The 18,315-nt window shown below is 34.2% G+C and overlaps 1 protein-coding gene across 7 annotated transcripts in view; it reads right to left on the bottom strand.

The window, feature by feature from the left end:
* PPP3CA (protein phosphatase 3 catalytic subunit alpha) overlaps positions 1–18,315 on the bottom strand; it is a 335,265-nt gene that overhangs the window by 36,050 nt on the left and 280,900 nt on the right. For all 7 annotated transcript variants that reach the window (XM_004465503.5, XM_058294927.2, XM_058294930.2 and 4 more), the window contains 2 exons: positions 11,820–11,945; positions 9,541–9,615 (listed from right to left, as the gene is read on the bottom strand). In XM_004465503.5, the coding sequence (XP_004465560.1) occupies positions 9,541–9,615; positions 11,820–11,945 (201 nt within the window). The remainder of the gene's footprint in view (positions 1–9,540; positions 9,616–11,819; positions 11,946–18,315) is intronic.

The raw sequence follows: 18,315 nt of genomic DNA, 5'->3' as shown, positions 1-18,315 counted from the left end.
ATCTAATTTTCAACAAGCTAACTTTACCCATGAGAGTTCTCTCTGTAGAGAAACGCTTCTTTCACGTGCCAGTTATCTCAATGCTGTTTGTGAGATGTGAAGCTTTTTAAATACAGAGACATATATATAAAGTTATTGCCTTCATCAGTGAAAGCAATAACTTCACTGCCGTTCAAATAAAGAATAAATCATAGTTGATAGCATAAGTTTTTTTTTCTTCCCTTGCAGCACTGATTTCCTTCTCAAATAAATTTTATAAACATATCTAATTGATATGAAATAGCTAATATAGTCATTGATTGAAGGAAGGCTCTAAATGTTAAATGCTATAAAAATCAATTATTTTAAAACTATGTAAAAACATAATACATTATATGTATATCTGGACATATACTATCTGGAGTATAAAGTTTGGAGGATTTTCTAGGTATTACTTTACTTGAAGCATAATAGTCTGGCCAGTGGTAAACATCATCCAACCAAAATAGGTATATGGCTATTTTATAACATTTGTTTGTCCTGCAAAATCAGAGCTTCCATGTAATGTGAAAATTACGCCAGGTAATTAAGACATACATTAGTAAAAAGCCATGGTAGTACAATATGGAGAAAGTAGTACTGTGGATGCCTGTATTATTATCACTTTAATTAGTAACTCAAAAATATTTTAATTATTGTTAACCAAATATGATAGGCTAGATTTGGTGCTGCTTAAAATGTGATAGCAAAAAGAATACTTTGACAGGCTAAGACCCAAAATGTCCCTTGTCATAAATATGGTAATTCATACTCCACTAGTAAATGCACATACCACTTTTTTAATATGCTTCAGTTTTAATGATATGCAAGGTATGACAATTTGTCACCTTCTTAGTGTCTAAGTTGAACTATAAAAAGATCAAAGGATACATGCATAGTAATAAAAATGATTTACCTTCTTATCTATGTAGAGAAATAATGTTATTTGAGAAGTCAACAATAACTGTGAATAAAATTAACAAAAGCCTGAGTAGAAATTAAATCACTAAATAACTTGCACCTCTTACAAAATACTGAATAATCTTTCTTTTTTACTTATGTCTTCTTTTTCTCCTTCCCTAATTACATAATAAAAACTCAGTTATAAAAATGAGAACTTAAAACTGGTAAATTGACTTCCATTCCTACATATAATTTCCTGGAAACATTAGATGGATTTTTCTCATGGCCATATTTTCTAAAACAGCAGAATATATATAAAGTTATTTTTCTTTGCCTTGTCATAAGTAGTAGAGAAACAAAGGACACCTTCTATCATCCTCCCTTATTTATCAAATATTTTATCCTAATTCATGCTCCTTCCCCTACCTTCTAAATTCTCTGAATGACTAAATGTTTAAATTTTTGTTTCACTAGACTCTACGTTTAATGGAGGCAAGGAAGACACGTGTTTTGTTTACCAATGCATACACAAAAAAGGCATTCTGTGAATGTTTTTACATAGAAATAAAATTCATATAAAATATTAAATAAAAATATAATATGGTATTAAAATTGGGTTACTCTGAGTTTTATTTTGTTTTTGGCTTTTTCCAATTTCAAATTTTCTTTTTGTGTCATTATAAAATAAAATAAAATTTGCTATTCATCTAGTTTCAATAATCTGATGTCTAATAAGCAAAGTCACAGCCCTACTATTTCATTTTCTGGCCAGGTTTATGTTCCATGTTAACTGTCCTGTACTTTGTGCCAATATTTTCAAGTATTAATAACTGCTACCTGAACTGCTTCAAAATCCTGTTCTTGTGTGCTCTCCCTGGCCACTCCTTTCTACTTCAATTGCTTGTCTTTCCTTCCTAGCTTTACCAGGAAACATTCATTTCAAGGTTCTGTCCTCAATTTTCTGATATTTCCTACCATATCAGCAACTTTGGAGGCCTTGTTGACTCTTAACAGATTTAGTTAAGACTTAATTCCAAGCCTCTGCCACCAGCCCAGATTTCTTTCCCAATTTCCAGGACTGCATTTCCTGCTCCTGCTCGGACATTTCTACCATTATGTGTGTGTCAGTTTTACTCAAACTCCAGTCTGAAACTGAACTTTCTCCTGAAACTGCTGTGTTTTTTCATCTTCTTCCTAGGCACTTAGGTCTGAACCATCAATGTCAGCTTTCCTTTCCGTTGTCCCTTGTCGAAGTCATTGAGTCCTGTTGATTCTACTGTTGCAAGTGCTTTCAGATTTCTTTTGAGCAACTCTCTTTTTTATTCTCACCACAATTTTTGTTCAGATCCAATACTTCACCTTTACGATACTCTATTAAGTTCCTAAATTATTTCCCCACTCATCCTTTGTTCACGTTCCAAACAATTTTCCAAGCTCGGAAAAAGTATTTACTTTTATCAAACACTTCTTTTATTATGTCAGTCCTTTACTTTCCCAGTTCAGGTTCTCTTCAGTGTTGATGGAATAGTGATCACATCAGCTCTGTGCTCCACAGTTTTCCATTTTTAAAATGTATAAATGTTTCTATTTTTTTAAATTTAAATTTAATGTTTTCCCTCAAACTGCCAATTATTACAGGGCATAAAACATTTTTTTTTTCAGATTGGGATCCTGAAATATAGGATGCTAACATGAGTTGCTCAGAAATAATAATTATTATCTCTATAAGAAGAATTCTGAGCTAACTGCTCTTGCTTACGTGCTGTTAGGTGGATCAAGCAGAAGGGATTTTCTGACAGAATTTTCAAGCATAATTTAATAACTCCAATTGGACTTTTTAGATAACTGATCACATATAAAATAGTAGGTTTGATGGTGAAAGAACTTGATTGGGGGAGGGAGTAATTCCTCATGTTTAGGGTCCTAAAGCATTCCTGCAAAAGAGTTTTTAGGGTCAAATGCTTTTTGCTTTCTTGTCAAATACTCATATGGCAAAGAATGCATTTGTATAGAAAATAATATAATCAAATCCTTACAGAGGTATTCCTTAAGGATTAATAAAATACTACTTGAGTACTACTAATTACCACTTTTGCATTTTGAAAAGTTTGACTTTTTTTTTTTTTTGTCTTTAAAAAATACTGGGGGCGATGGATACATTCCATATGATTATGACAGTGATTACACTATTTTATTTTTTCCTGCATGTAAGTTATACCTCAATAAGCCTGATTTAAAAGATTAGAGAACTTATTTATCACTTTTAATTTTTTTGAATAAATGCCTCATTCATACAAAGAAAGAACTGGACATTAGTGGAAATATCAGGGAGGCAGATTTTGACTTAACATCAATAGGAAAAGATTTTAAAATGTCTGTATGATTTTTTTTTTATAACTACAGAAAAGGAAACAGGGAGACATTCTGGAACCTATGGTATAAGATATGAAGAGGTATCTAATAATTCAGAACAGATGAGAGAAGATAATTTTCTTGTATACAATTTAGATGGTTTCACAGAGGCATGCAAAAACTACTCTGATCCCATATTCAGTGACTTGCCTGTGGTTAACATTAGGATAAGGCAAAAATGTGGATAAAAAAGTAAGAGTTGTATCATGTGGTTTGTACTTTAGTTGAAAGCAGAGACATAAATTCTAATTTATCCAAAAAAAATAAAAATAAAAAAATAAATTCTAATTTAATATTAAGTCTTTCCAGTGCAGCCTGATACTATATTTGGCTTAAATGTACTAGTTTTATTATTTTTTTCTTTCCTTTATATTCTACAAGATTTCAGTTTCACCTCCACAACTCTTTCGTTTAGCCAGACTTATCACATATCATAGCCTCAAACATAATTTGTAACAGAAAAAGTGACCTCGATGTCTATGATTTTAGGACCTAAAATAAAGTCCCCAATAAATAAATATTCCTAACTCATGAAACTGTCTGTCATTAGGCACCTAATGCTTTCTGCTATTCCATACTTCATATTTTGGTACAGAACAATAAAGAAACCTTTGTGATGTTGTTTGCCTGATTTTTATCAGCTTTCCTGTCCCACTTTGGAACTGCTTACTAATCTTTGGTCTGCAGTGTCTTCTTCATTAATGAGAGTTGATCACCAAATGAGATACATTTACTTGGATTTCTTACTTCTCCAAAACATTCTGGTAAGTAACAACTCTAAATTGAAACCAGACTAACATTTTATCATCCAAAATGAGAAGTGGAAACAGGAAACAAAGACCCCAATACATATAAATTAGATTCTCAAAAGACATGCATTGGCATTAAACTACTTCTAAACTTTACAAGATAACCAAAGTTTTATAGTTTATTTTCAACATAAAAGAACCACAGGCCAATTTAAAACAGCAACTCTTTTCTAGCTAGGCTATCAAATTCTCTTACTTGTAAGGCAGAAGCTAACCAGGAGAGATTCATTACACAATTTGAATTTTACTCTACCCAACAGAAGTCTGGGTGAGCCAAAAGACTGTCTGCTCAGATACACCTACATTTTTAAGATTATGAAACACATCATTTCTTGGTATAGACTAAGGCTAAAAGGAGTAGAGTGAAACTGTTTTGTTTGCATTGACTTTCATGGCCAAACAATAGTGCGAAATCTATTTATTTTATGGAATATATAACAAAAAGCTTAAGAATATTATTTGTTTGGGTATTATTGTTGGTTTGTAAGAGAGAGAAAGACAGACAGACAGACAGACATGCCATGCTGTCTAAAGGTGAAAGGTTCATGCATTGTCATCACAGGTTGTAGACAGTTCATGAGCCTTAGAACCAGAGAGATCAACATTAGTTTGAATCCAGGCTGTTACTTATCAGCTGTGTGACCTTGGACCTTAATCTCACTGTGTCCCCATGGCTTCCAAGAAAAATGGGGACAATAATAGCACCTATATCAAAAGGTTGTTTTGAGAATTAAAGATAATATGAATTGCCATGTAAATTGCTATATGTGTATGTGTGTGTATATATATATATGTGTGCATATATATATGTAAAATAAATAGCAGCTAATAATTATTATTATTACAAATGTTTGCTGGCAAAATGGAAGGGAGTAAGATTAGTAAATTACATAAATTAATATACATAAATTACTTAGAATGATACCTAACACTAAAGTAGTCAGTGGGTATAAGTTGCTATCATCATTAAATGATAAAGGGGAGCTGACAGAACCTGAAACAAAGGGAAGCAAAAGTAATCCCTACCTTTCATTCCTCAAGGAAGTGAGGAATATCCCTATTTGTTACAGCCATGAGAGACACTGAAAAGTCTACCTGACAGCATAAAAAGACAGTCACGGATTGTACAGGTACCATTATTGCCTTTGACTTTTCTGTTGACACTGGTGCAAAATACTGAGAAGGACTTGATGTGAGTCATCAAAGAGGCCCCACCTAGAATAAGTAGTAACTTGTAGTAACTTCTTCCTTAAGAGTATTTTTGTTGTTGTTGTTGTTGGTTTCTTAGGAGATACCAGGGATTGAACCCAGGACCTCACACATGGGAAGCAGGAACTCAACCACTGGGCTACATCTGTTCCCCAACGAGAGTTGGTTTTTTCATTTGTTTATTTGTTTTTAGAAGTTACCAGGACTCAAACTTTGATGTCTTCTGACTCCTGCTTTCAGCTTTCACCTCAGCAGGCAGGAGCCAAAAGCCAGTACTCCAGAAAGAGCAAGACCCTAGCAAGCTACACTCAGGAAGGACAGGGCAAGAGAGCTGGAAGCTTTATCCTTAGGTTGAAAACAATGCTACAGAAAAAACGAAACTTCAATTCATGTTCTCAAAAACTGTCATCCCCAAGAGAGTCAAAGTGTTCTCGGGAGTTTTACAAGATTTTGTTTGAGAATCTTTGAAGGTATCTATACTCGTTGTGTCATTAAAATAAAGCATTAAGGGACATTTCTGATTGTTTATTCCAAAATGTATCACACCCAAAGGTAAAACACACTTTTAATTAATACTTTTATTTCTGTTTTGTTTTCTTTCCTTGAAGGGAAAATCTAGAGATTAGAGGTAAGAGAGCACATTTACAGTCATGGCTACGGAGTAAGGGGTTGCCTTTGACACCTTCCATCAGGTCCCTATGTCTGAAAGTCTCGTCTGTTTAAGTGATGGCAGAACAACTTCACACAAAGACTAAGAAACCTGGAGTCTCCGTATAGATTTTATTTTATGTCCCAGATTTCCACATTGAATGGAGAGGCACCAGGGTCCTTATATTATCCTATTTGGGGATGAGGAAACTGTTAAAAAATAGTAAAAAGAGAATCTAGTATATTTTTTCCCCCCAAAGAACCAGCCTCTTCTCAATCCAAATATATTAGAGGCATATATATGTTGAATTTAGTTTCCCTTCTTGGGGTCCTTTTGGCTCTTCTGTGAAATTTCTGTCTATCTGGCTTTCCCTATAGCAATCAAGGCCCTCATGGACATCACATGCTGAGGTCCAGCTGGGCAGGGGTATCTTTTCTTTTTACTCCTTCTTGTGAATGAGTGCTTCTCTTTAGTTTGACTAAGAGAAACAGCAAACAAATTTTAAACAGGAAAAAAAAGGCAGAAAAAGACTACCACATGCTACCTGTTGGCAAAGTATGCTGTTGGAGAACTAGGGAAATGGAATCTGCCTTCCACGAGAATTACACAGCAATACTTTATCTCTTTTCTGCCCATCTTCAACAGGATAGTAATGTATAGAAAGGCACATAAGACCTTTAACATACTTGTGTATTATACCAAATATAAATTTTTTTATTGGCCTGTGTATAAATTTCTCTTAAAATTTTGAAAACACGAATCTTATTGTAAACATAGCTAGTGGAAGTGACTTAAGTTACAGCAGAAGGAATTGTGTTCAAAGAGAGGAAGAACTTAATGGAATTGATAGGAATGGACCACTGAAATAAGTTGAAAAAAGGTATCAGTATAGGCTTATCTGTTCTAGCTGGCAAGCAGGCTAAGGCTAAATCCTTCTGACCATCTCTCTCTGTAGTCAGGTGTTGCAAAATTCTATTTTTCTTCATGACCACCCAAGAATTAAAGGTGGCACAGTGAGATTTCAGCGGACTGCTTAAAAAATTAAAAAATTTTCCAAATGCCTGTGAAAGCACATGCACTTTTATAATATGAATGAAGAAGTTTAAAAGCAATCACTAATGAGCACAGCACATAGATTGGAACGAATTCTTTTAAAGCAGAGTAAGTCACAAAATTGATCATCTCATGTCAGTGACCAAGTGAGCAAAGAGAGGTCACTAGAAGTGAAGTAAATACTTTAGTTGGTCTTGGTAATGTTTAACTATGCAAGAAACAACCTATAAGCCTATACGTGCAGGCATTTTTGACTACATGGTCTGGTATATAGTATGTACTTAATATATATTTGCTGGGTAAATGAATAATTATGAACATACATACTATTTATTATATCCTATACAAAATATTACATTTTTTTATATTGTACATATCATATATATTAGCTAATTGACTACTAAAATGAAGCTCTGTTAATAGAGGAGTATCATAACATTAATGTTAATTAATTTTTCTGGCAGGGAATAAAAGGAATATAGTAAAAAAGTATAATCTAAGTAAAATAAAAGTTGACTTAGGATTTGGATTCCAGGGAAGTGGACTTGGCCCAATGGGTAGGGTGTCCCCGCGGTTCCTCGACCCATGTGGAGCCAGCCCATGTGCAGTGCTGATGCACGTAAGGAGTGCTGTGCCTCACAGGGGTGTCCCCCACATAGGGGAGCCCCACGCGCAAGGAGTGTGCCCCGTAAGGAGAGCCGCCCAGCACGAAGGAAAGTGCAGTCTGCCCAAGAATGGCACCACACACGGAAAGCTAATACAGCGGGATGACGCAACAAAAAGAGATACAGATTTCCAGTGCCGCTGATAAGGACAGAAGCAGTCACAGAAGAACATACAGCGAATGGACACAGCAGACAACGGTGGGGGGGGGGGGGGGGTTTAGCTGGGGGGGGGGGGGAGGAGAGAGAAATAAATTAAAAAAAAAAATCTTAAAAAAAAAAGATTTGGATTTCATTTGTTTAGATGCTTTTTCCTTTAGGGAAAATAGTCTTTGTCATTATGAAAATACTATCTTTTAAATGATATCACTATCCACAAAAAATAACAGCAGTAAACTGTGGCTATAACATAGGATACATCTGTGATGCAGGTAAAGCATAAAAAGTCTGCTAATCCTCCAACTATTTCTAAATTAACCAATATACTGACTTAAGTAAATTTTTACAGCTACTCTTAATTATAGCCAAATAAAAGTTTACTATTTCTTTTTTATATCTCTACTTTTCTTTCCTTCCCTTTATTGTACATTCCCTTGGGATGTGAACCATGAATCAAAGATGAAGACAAGTAATGAAGAAAAGGGAAATTATAGAAAAGAGAAAAACTGAGATGGTAGGAATAAATCATATACTTTTAAACTTACCTAAGTATATATAGACTCTACACCAAAACATGAACATTTTTATTTCAGTTTTGCCTGCGGCATTAGGTATTTTGCATTTAGAGATGTGATCTGTACTAAGTCCAAGTAACCAATAAATCATGCTGTTTGGATACTGACTTTCAGAAAGGGTCAAGTTCTCTTTTTATTTTACCTAAGTGCAGTTTTTAAATCTTACCCATTTAAATTCTACACAATATCTATTCTCCTCTGTTACCTTCATCCTTCATTTAATAATTTGTTTTATTTTAAATATTATCTGTTTACACATCAGTCTCCTTAACCAAACTACAACTCCTTCAAAGAATTGGTCTTTAATTCATCTTGGAATCCTCAGTGCCATGCACAGAGTAGGTATTTAATAAGAGTTTTGGAAGTGAAGTTTGTTCTTATACTTTCCCCCTCCTCTAATGACATTTTTTGTTACTTTCCATTCATTCTGGGGAGCTTTTACAAGGCCCAGGATGACTTTTTTCTTTCCACTTTTAAACTCATGGATCTTTGTCCTCTACAGAAAAAGTGTAATTTTTGAGGGTAACTGGGTACTATTAACAAATACTAACTGGTAAAACATTTTAAAAAACAACAAAACCAAACCACAAAACAACCTTTTAACTTATTCACTATTAATTACTACAGATATGAACAAATATTGTGACTGATATGAATATAAGTATATCACTATGGAAATGTCTTCTCTTATCATAGGCATCAAGATTTGCATAACTAATAGGAACAATCTCACTCAAGGGCACTTTTTAAAGTTGTCCAGTAATGGTAACTTTTGCAAGAAAATAAAGGAGTACTTCTTTTATTAAGGAGCCTAAACATGTCACTTGGCAATGAGCACCACTGAAAAATGATTATTAAAAGTTTACTACTTCAGCAGTATTTTCAAAATAATGGGAAAGTCATACGTGTTTTCAGTTTCTTATACTTTTTAAAAGCAAACTGATGGCAAAGTTCTATCTCTTTCATGCTCAATAATATGCTATGATTTAAACATAATCCAAATCTTAGAAATTTATCTTTAGGGTTAGCAATGAGATGCCAAGTAAGTTACTTGGCAAATAGCATTTAATATAAAAGATCAAGCCTCTTACCATCAAATCCATCTTCTTCTGACCCTAGTTCATCATCTGAGCAGATGTTGAGGACATTTACCAGCATCTCGGTCACTAAAGAAAGGAAAGAGAGAAAAAGAAAAGTCCAGATTTTCCAATATAACCTTAATTATTACTCTGGCATTGTTAAAGAACAAGCTTAGCAATAATAAAACTAGTTTGGATATAGTCTCCTGCAAAGTAACATCAATAAAATCTATATTATAAAAGACAATGGGCTTTATTGTTCTATGCAGACTTTATGATGATAAAATTATTCACTCATGTTTAGTGAATCTAATGGTAGCATTTACTAACTATAAGACAATAGACAATGGGCAGATAAGTAGGTGTGAATGTATTCTAAATCTATGAGGGAGAAAATAGTTATTTTTGAATTTTTCATTATTTTTATGACATTGCTACATCTAGATTGAACAGATTACAAACTTCTGTTCAGCATGGAATAAGTGAATGTTGGGTTCTTCATCATCTTTTTTTTTTAATCTCTAGAGTAATAAAAGGAGTGATAAGCACTAGATTCTGTGTTTAATAAAAACTGTTGATTGATGAATTATTTTAAACAGTTCTGAGAATATTGATTAAAATAATGAATGCATTGATAGATATATAGCTACATGTGATTTTCAAAATGTCTTTAAAATGGAGCTTAAAGTTTAAATCCAATCAGAAATTTAGTTAAGTAAATATATTACAATAGGAGTACATAGAGTTTTGTGCTATATTACTTTTACACTAAGACTTACATTATTTACCTTTAATATTTTGTGAAATCAGGTTAGGACTTTTTAATATAAAGAGAAGCTTGCCCACTATTTCATTCTTCCTCAACAGCTAGTTTTTATAGTGTGGTATTTTTAAATCAACACTCTTCTGGAATTGAAAATACATGGTAATTAAAGAGTAAAATGTCAGTGAACCAACATTAATCCAGAGCTTTAATTCAGTTATTAAAACCGAATTACATATGCCAACATACCAATATACTACTGTGTTCTTTTATAACAGAAATTGAAAATCTAATAATTCATGGGAACAACCCAGGTAATGGTCATTCAAAGGGTACTCAGTAGCTGTCAAGATGCAGAGGGAAATATACCGTTTCTGCTTCTTATTTCCAGAACAGCCATTAGATGACACTAACATGTACTGCGTTTTGATGAGTCCAAGAAAGTGGGTACATAGAATAGTTTTGTGAACATTTATCATTGAGTATTAAAATTTACTTTTGACTTATTTTTGTATCCAAAGGGAAAACCTTTTCACTGACAACTCATAACTTCTTACTTTAATTATTTTAGGGCGTTTAAAGAGAAAAAAAAAATCAGCAGGATTGGATTTCAGAAAAAACATGTAGCTTTTTCTTTAAAACCTCCCCATAGAAAATATTTTCATTTTCTGAAACATGTGGACTCTCTTATGTTTATTACAATGGCCATTCACTTTCTCACACGATGTGTGAGATGCTGCACAAGGGAAGACCCAGCCTCTCACTACTAGGACTCCTGAACTAGATGTTCAACCTTATTGGGTGCAAGGCCTGCTCTTAAAATTTGCTGAGGTTTAGGGCAAAATATGAAAACAAAACAAAAGGAGAAAGAAATAAGGGAGTGAAGAAAGAAGAAAAGAAATGGAGAAAGGGTAGGAGGGGAAAAAAAGGCCAATTCTTCCAAAAATCTGGGGCAAGTTAGTAGAGACCTTTTTAAATATAAATCTATGTCAAAGTTCTGCACCTTGTAACATACTAATGCCCATTATATTTATAATGAACTTCTTTTTGCTATGTTGCCCTTCATCATATTGTAGTCATATGTCACTGTTGTACAATGATTATTATTAAAGTCAGAAATGTGAGAAAGGCCTGACTACCTTAAACTTTTTCATTTGACAGGCAGTTCGTGAAATAAAATATCATTTTGGAATTACAGTAGAAAGGAGTAAGGAAATAAGTAACCATTATAGTTTGAAGCCAGTTAAAACTACATTTTGTTATTTTTTAAGGAATTATATTATCCTAATGAGATTACATAAATTATCCTGATGTTTTGAATTTGTTTCCCTATAAATCATTCACTGTATCCTGTTACTAGGATTTATAGTGACCACACTTTCAAATCATTTCTTTCATGCCACAGCTTGTGAGTCGTATTGGTTAGGTCAAAGTGTTTTTCTTTTCTTTCTCAGTAAAGTAGGCCACATATCCTTTCCTTCCTTTCTGTACCATTTTCTTAAGAACATCTTAGAATAATACAACATACCTTTTTCACCAACAAATGGCAGGGACCAAGTGAAAACATCCATGAAATTGGGAAGCCAGTATGGATGGGGAGAACAGTTGAATTGCCTGATATTCATAACATTGTTCTCATATTTCAATACTGCAGCTGAAAACGGTGCAAAGAAGGGAGTTAGATTCATAGGAAATATGCCTGCTTCTACATATGACTTGGGCTGATCGAGAAAATATATCTATTTGCCCATAACTTTGAGGCAAATAGCTTAATCTGCCCTGAAGGTTTGCACTACTTGTAGTCTTAAATTTCCCTCTAGTGTAATGTGTAACTGTATGATATCTGACTACTAAATATGAGATGACATTATAATTTGCAAATATCTATATAAAAATTAATTAAATGTCTCAGAAATTAGATTGAGATTCTCTTTCAGCCAAGAATGTTCTAGTCTTAATTCAACAACACTAGTAAAAGTTGTATAGCTACCTTAGTCTGACATAATTCAATTACTTCAAATATTTGAATTGCTTTTATTTTTTTTTTAACACCTTTTCTCCAGTGGAACTCAAAACATTTGTTTTTAAATTAGACTTTTAAAACTTTTGGATTGAATCCTACATAAGATAGTATGCTGATCTCTGACCCTGCCCTCAACTTCTGAAAAAGATGTATCATTCATGGCTCAGAAAAATGAATCTGCATGCTTCACTCTGCTTTGTATGGTGTCTGCAGGTTGGATACATGTGCACATAGAATATCATGGTTGGGGAGATCCTAAGAACATAACTAGTTTCATGCTTACCAGCTTCTGAAATTCATTGTATAGCAATCCTGACACAGAGTTATTAGCAGGTCTCTGTGAATACTTGACAAGCCACCTGTTTTCATGAGGTCACCTCTTCTATGGATAGACAAGGTGTGGGAAATTCACGACTTGCGTTTAAACCTGCCTTTATCTAATTTCTACCCACTATCCTAGTTCTACCTTATAGAAAAAGACAGAACAAGTACACTCTGTATCTAAATGGCAGCATTTTAAATATTTGAAAATCATGTCTTCATATCTCACCTTCCTGAGTTTTGGCAAGATTTCACTTTTTACCTTACTGTAGCATGAATTAGTATTATATTAGTAGAGATTAATGAACAGATCCTAGATGATGTCATGTGTTTTTTCTTAATTTTTAGGGGTTGAAAACACACACAAAAAAATCTGTATTTCATTAATTTTTTACTTTTAGGCTGTATTTATGCAGGAATATGTATGTGATCCCAGATAAGAGTACAAGGATAGGCTGTCTATTTAATAAGTTAATAAAAATTGAGTGTTTATTGGGGTTTGAGCTTTTGTATTAATGTAGCACTTCTTAAATAAGATGCCTTTAACAAACCAGTGCTTTTGCAGTTCTGCATTTGCTATCACATCTGGAATGTTCTCTTGGAAACCTCTGAATGTCCAAATCCTTCCTGTCCTTTGGTGCTCAGCTTAAACAGCATCCCCTCAGGGAAACCTTTTCTGATTGGTTTGTAGAAGTAATCTCTCCTCCTAATTTCTTTTTCCTCTGAATTCCAAAAGCTATTGACTTAGACCCCTTATTGCAATTAGTATTCAATTTTAACGAGAGTTACTTTGTGTATATGCCTAACCTCTCCTAGTATATTACAGACAAATACCACTTAAAGACAAATACCACTTAAGAAGCTTTATGTGTTTTTATGTCTTACATACCACCTTACACAGAGGAGATGCTCAGAAGCTAGAGATACTTCTTGATATTCTCTCTACAATTCTCTTTTTCAAGCTAATTGTTTAATCCCTTCTATCCTTCTTCATGAGATGCCTCTAGAGCCTTTTCCTCATCCTGCTCATCCTTCTTCTGAATTCATGCCCAGAACTAATATAATATTTCAGATGGGTTTGATTAGTGCTGAATATAGTTTTCTGTGATGTGGATACTAGATATATTTTACTGCAGTCTAATAATGGGTTGATGTTTCAGCAGCTGGCTATTAACTAAAATCATACTTGAGACTGGTAAGGCTTTTGCTTGAATCCTATTTCTGGATGACCAACATGGTTCAAGGGAACACAGAATAACAAACACACTGGAAACAAAAAGCACAGATCAGTATATTGATAGTGCAGTCAGTGTTGATGTGAAGGGAGTCATTTTCTTCTTTCCATGGAATAATGAATCTGCATGTATTTTTGTAAACCAAACCCCTTTACATTATTCGATGGTTTATGACATTATATTGCTTGGTCTAAGGCCAAATGAAAACAGGCAAAATGAAAAAAATCATTACAAATTATCATTCTGATCTTTGGGATGATAAAGGTGAAGTGCCTTCTATCTTCCTAAGTGCTACCTGAGCACTTGGCTCCACATAAAAGAGTTTTACTATTTTCAGATACTAAATATTCACAGCAGGAGTATATCCTCATATTTTCAAAGGAATCACTTAAGGCTCTAAGTTGACTTTTTGAAGAGTAATATTTCCTCTAAGTTTTTATTAGCATTAGTTCGGTGTAGCAGGAGAAAGGAAAAATAAGTGTCATAATTTACAGTGCCCTGAGGGAAGAGAAAGGTAGGATCTGGATAGTTTTATATAGTATGAAATTTAATTGTTACAATAAATTTGAGAAGCAGGTGTGACTGCCCTTATGTTATGGATAAAGGAAATGGGGTTGAGAAGTGAAATTATTTACTCGCGATCATACAACCAACTGGCAGATCTCACTCATATTTAAACTGAGCTTTTCCTGACACCAAATCCATTCTCTTTTACCATTCCCTGCTGTCTCTCATAAATTCATTCATAAATAAATGAATTCTAGTCCTAGCTGTTATACTAATTTAACTTTTTAATATGGTGTTCATAATTAAAGAAGATTTAGCTTTTGCCAAAATACATGTTTGAGAAAACTGAAATAGGATACAAATGCCTAAGTGAGGGTAAGGTTTTTTGTCCAATCGATAAAAGAGAAGTTATGCTTTACAAGTGGTGTGAATAAAGCATATACTTAACATAATTTATTACAGTGCCTACTGATAAAGCAGATTCATTTTCAGATTTTATTTGTTTCTTAACAGAAATAATAAATCCTAACAGTAGCTACATTTACTTTAACACCTGCTATATATACACCAGTCCTTAAAGCTCTTTATAAACATAATCACAGATCTTCAAAATCTCCTTCAAAAATGGTTCTTATCATTTGCCTTTTGAAAATGAGCAAACAGAGAGGTTGTTATTTGCCCAAGGTCCTAGTTAGGTAGTAGCAAACCTAAGCTTTGGCCTCAATCTAATGTCCCTGATCTTTCTAGTACACTATGACAGACATTAACTGCATAAATTATTCAATGTCTACTGAATTTTGGACACAGATTCTTCCACTCTTACTTAATATTTTTTCAAAGAGAGCTCTAAACTAGAAAACCATGAGCCCACACTGCTACATGGATTCCGCCATCAGTCACTCCTGTGATCCAAAATCACTGATATTGCTAGATCTCAGTTACCTGGCCGGTTAACTAAGCAGGTTTAACTAGATAATTTAATGATATCTTTCAGAATGGAATAATGTTAGTAAAATTCTGAAACAAAGACCTCCTATTAATGCAATGATTGATTCATTTTCTCAAGAATTTCAGAGGGTATTAATAGGATTTTTTCTTTTTTCTCTAGATTTAAAAAAGGAATAACTTAAATTTAAAAATGCAAATATTCCAATATGTACTCATTTTTCCTTGGCAACATAAAATATTCATGCAAATATACTTCTTGAATAACCACATACATTAATGTTACACAGGAATCTTGTATTTCTATGATAAATATATATCACAAAATTACATGAAGATATTTAAAACCCAAACAATTCTAAGTATCTACAGGCACGAACGTCACAGTTAACATTTCATCTTCCACCTCCCCCCTCCCTCCCTCATGCCACTTGCCTCCAACTATCACTGGGATTACACAATTGAATGAGAGTCCTAACAGTGTGCTTTTCTCTGAAATACTTGAAAGACATTTATCTCCTGTGCAATATAAATAATACAAATGGTTGTACTTCAAGAATCACTCCAGATCTCCTCCTGAGACCTTGTCTGAGAAAGAGAGAGAGAGCACAAAAGAACAAAAGCCTACCATCAAGGGACTGTTTCATTCTGCTGGCTACACACGACCTCATGCCATTTAACAATTGTATCAAAGGTCTGGAAAGAGAATATAACAATATATTGACCTCATTTTATTACCCATCATTTAGAGCAGACCAGACAGCACAGCAACAAATGCTCTTCTGTTGCTTATGCACATGTGAAGAATAACCAGAAGAAATTTTAGTATAATGGAAGGAATACTAATACCATTACTCTGGAGGCCTGGTTGCTAGTTATTTCTTTTATGTCACAACTACAGTTTTAAAGTTAAGCAATTACTTGGTCCAATCCTTTTCATTTATTCATTTTGTAAATGTAGACTCCTGTCTTCAAAGGCATGCTTATGTAGAAGATGTAAAATCAATAATCAAGGACTGCTCTTACTGGGGAGTGGAGAAAGGGCCCTTTACCCCTATATTTTCTTTTGCCACAACTGGCTCCCTTGAGTATAGTGAAACCCAAGAAACAGAATCTAAATTTAATCCACTGCTCAGACTACCAGACCATGCACTAAGTTGCTAGGCCATATCCAAATCTGTAAAGTATCTCTTCCTCTATTTTGATGAGATACAAAAACCAATATTTTTTGGTTGATGTGGCAGTTTGAAGCTGGGTGGACCCCAGAAGATCATGTCTTTACAGCTAATCCACTCCTGTGTAGGTAAACCTATTGTAGATGGGACCTTTGGACCTGATCACTTCAGTAGGTCATGACTCAGGGTGGATCTTAAGCCTTTTACTGGAGTAATAAAAACCTCAGCCATAAGAAAAAAGCTGCTGAGACAGAGAAACTGTGAGAGGCTGAGAGAGAGGTCTCAGAGGCCAGAGGCTGGAATCAGTGAAGCACAGAGACATAGAAAGAGACCTCCAAGAACTGAAAGAGATCCAAAGAGAGGGGGAAGAGGAGTCATGTGCCTGATCACCCATAGCTGAGCTTGGGGTGAAAGTAAGTCTGGAGGAGAAGGCAGAGTCGGGCAAAGCCCTGTTATGCCCTGCCATGTGCCTGATCAATTACAGATGAGCTCAGAAGAGAAAGCGTCTTAAGATGATACAGCCATGCGCCTGATCAGCCACAGCTGCAATTTGATGAGATGGCATCTCTTGATGATGCCTTGATTTGGACACTTCCATGGCATCAGAACTGTATGCTTTTAACCTAATAAATTCCCATAATAAAAGCCAACCCATTTCTGGTATATTGCTCCCAGGAGCTTTAAGCAAACTAAAACAGTTGATAACATTTTTTTTTGACTTCTCTACAACTGTCATCAGCAGAGAAGTTGAAGACAGGGAAATGAATAAGAATAGAAATATTGTAAGAGAGCTTCTAATTTAATAGAAGTTATCAGAATATTGGTAACAAGACCTGTTCACCACATCATGAGTTAGGAAATTCCAGGTGGATCTCAAGAGGAGTACAAAAGTCCTTTTCCCAAACACCTTTAGATTAGTAGTTGTAAAGCTCCTAACACATGGCTGGCATTCCCTACACTACTAGACCTATTTTAAGACCTATATTAAGACAGGAGAGAGAGCAGTCAAAAGAATGAAAATGAGTTGAATTGTATTTTCTTTCTCACCCTTTTGTTAACATCTTTCATCTTTTTATCTCTGATAATGTAGTCCAATTTCAAAAGATGAGACAGATGACAAAAAAAACAACAACACACATACTAGAGGAAACCAAATGGGGCATTCCAGAGTCATTATAATCAACCCAGAAGTAGAAAAAAAATATATAATAGATCCAGGATGTTGTTTCCTTCCAATTTTTCCATTAGCAGAAGCCCAAGAGGAAAAACTAGCATCAGTGTGTTCTTTTGGCAAACTCCTACCATCACAGAAGGAGGCATGCTTCCTTGATAGATAAAATTCTTGAGGTAGGACCCACATCTTTGGGCAGTGCTTTAAGATTAGACTGGTATAATGCATGAGAGGGTTTTTGGATTCTGGGAGAGATATTATATATTTTTTGTAATCTGAATTTTCCCATACAGATTACTTTTTTTGGGGGTACAATTTTCAGACCTTCCATTTAATATTATGTGATTATATAATTATATAATATGCTATTTCACATATATGAAAACTTTTGTAAATTACATTATCACATGTATGATGAACACAGTCTATGATTCCTTTCATTTCCAAAATCTGACTTTCAGCTTCTGCCCCAGGACAATTACATGCCCTGTTCTTGCCAGATGGATTCTGTTCGGAAAAGATTCCTATTTTAATAGTATCAGTGATCTAGGTAAAGGGAAATTTACTTATTCATGATAGTTACTGTTTTCATGAAAATGAATTTCGGGTCTCCAATTTTTAGGTAATTTGACCATGATGATATGGTT

This window comes from Dasypus novemcinctus, chromosome 1, assembly GCF_030445035.2.
Source record: "Dasypus novemcinctus isolate mDasNov1 chromosome 1, mDasNov1.1.hap2, whole genome shotgun sequence".
NCBI classification, from domain to species: Eukaryota; Metazoa; Chordata; class Mammalia; order Cingulata; family Dasypodidae; genus Dasypus; species Dasypus novemcinctus.
Note: the sequence above shows the minus strand (reverse complement) of the source record. Positions and strands in the feature narration are given on the sequence as shown.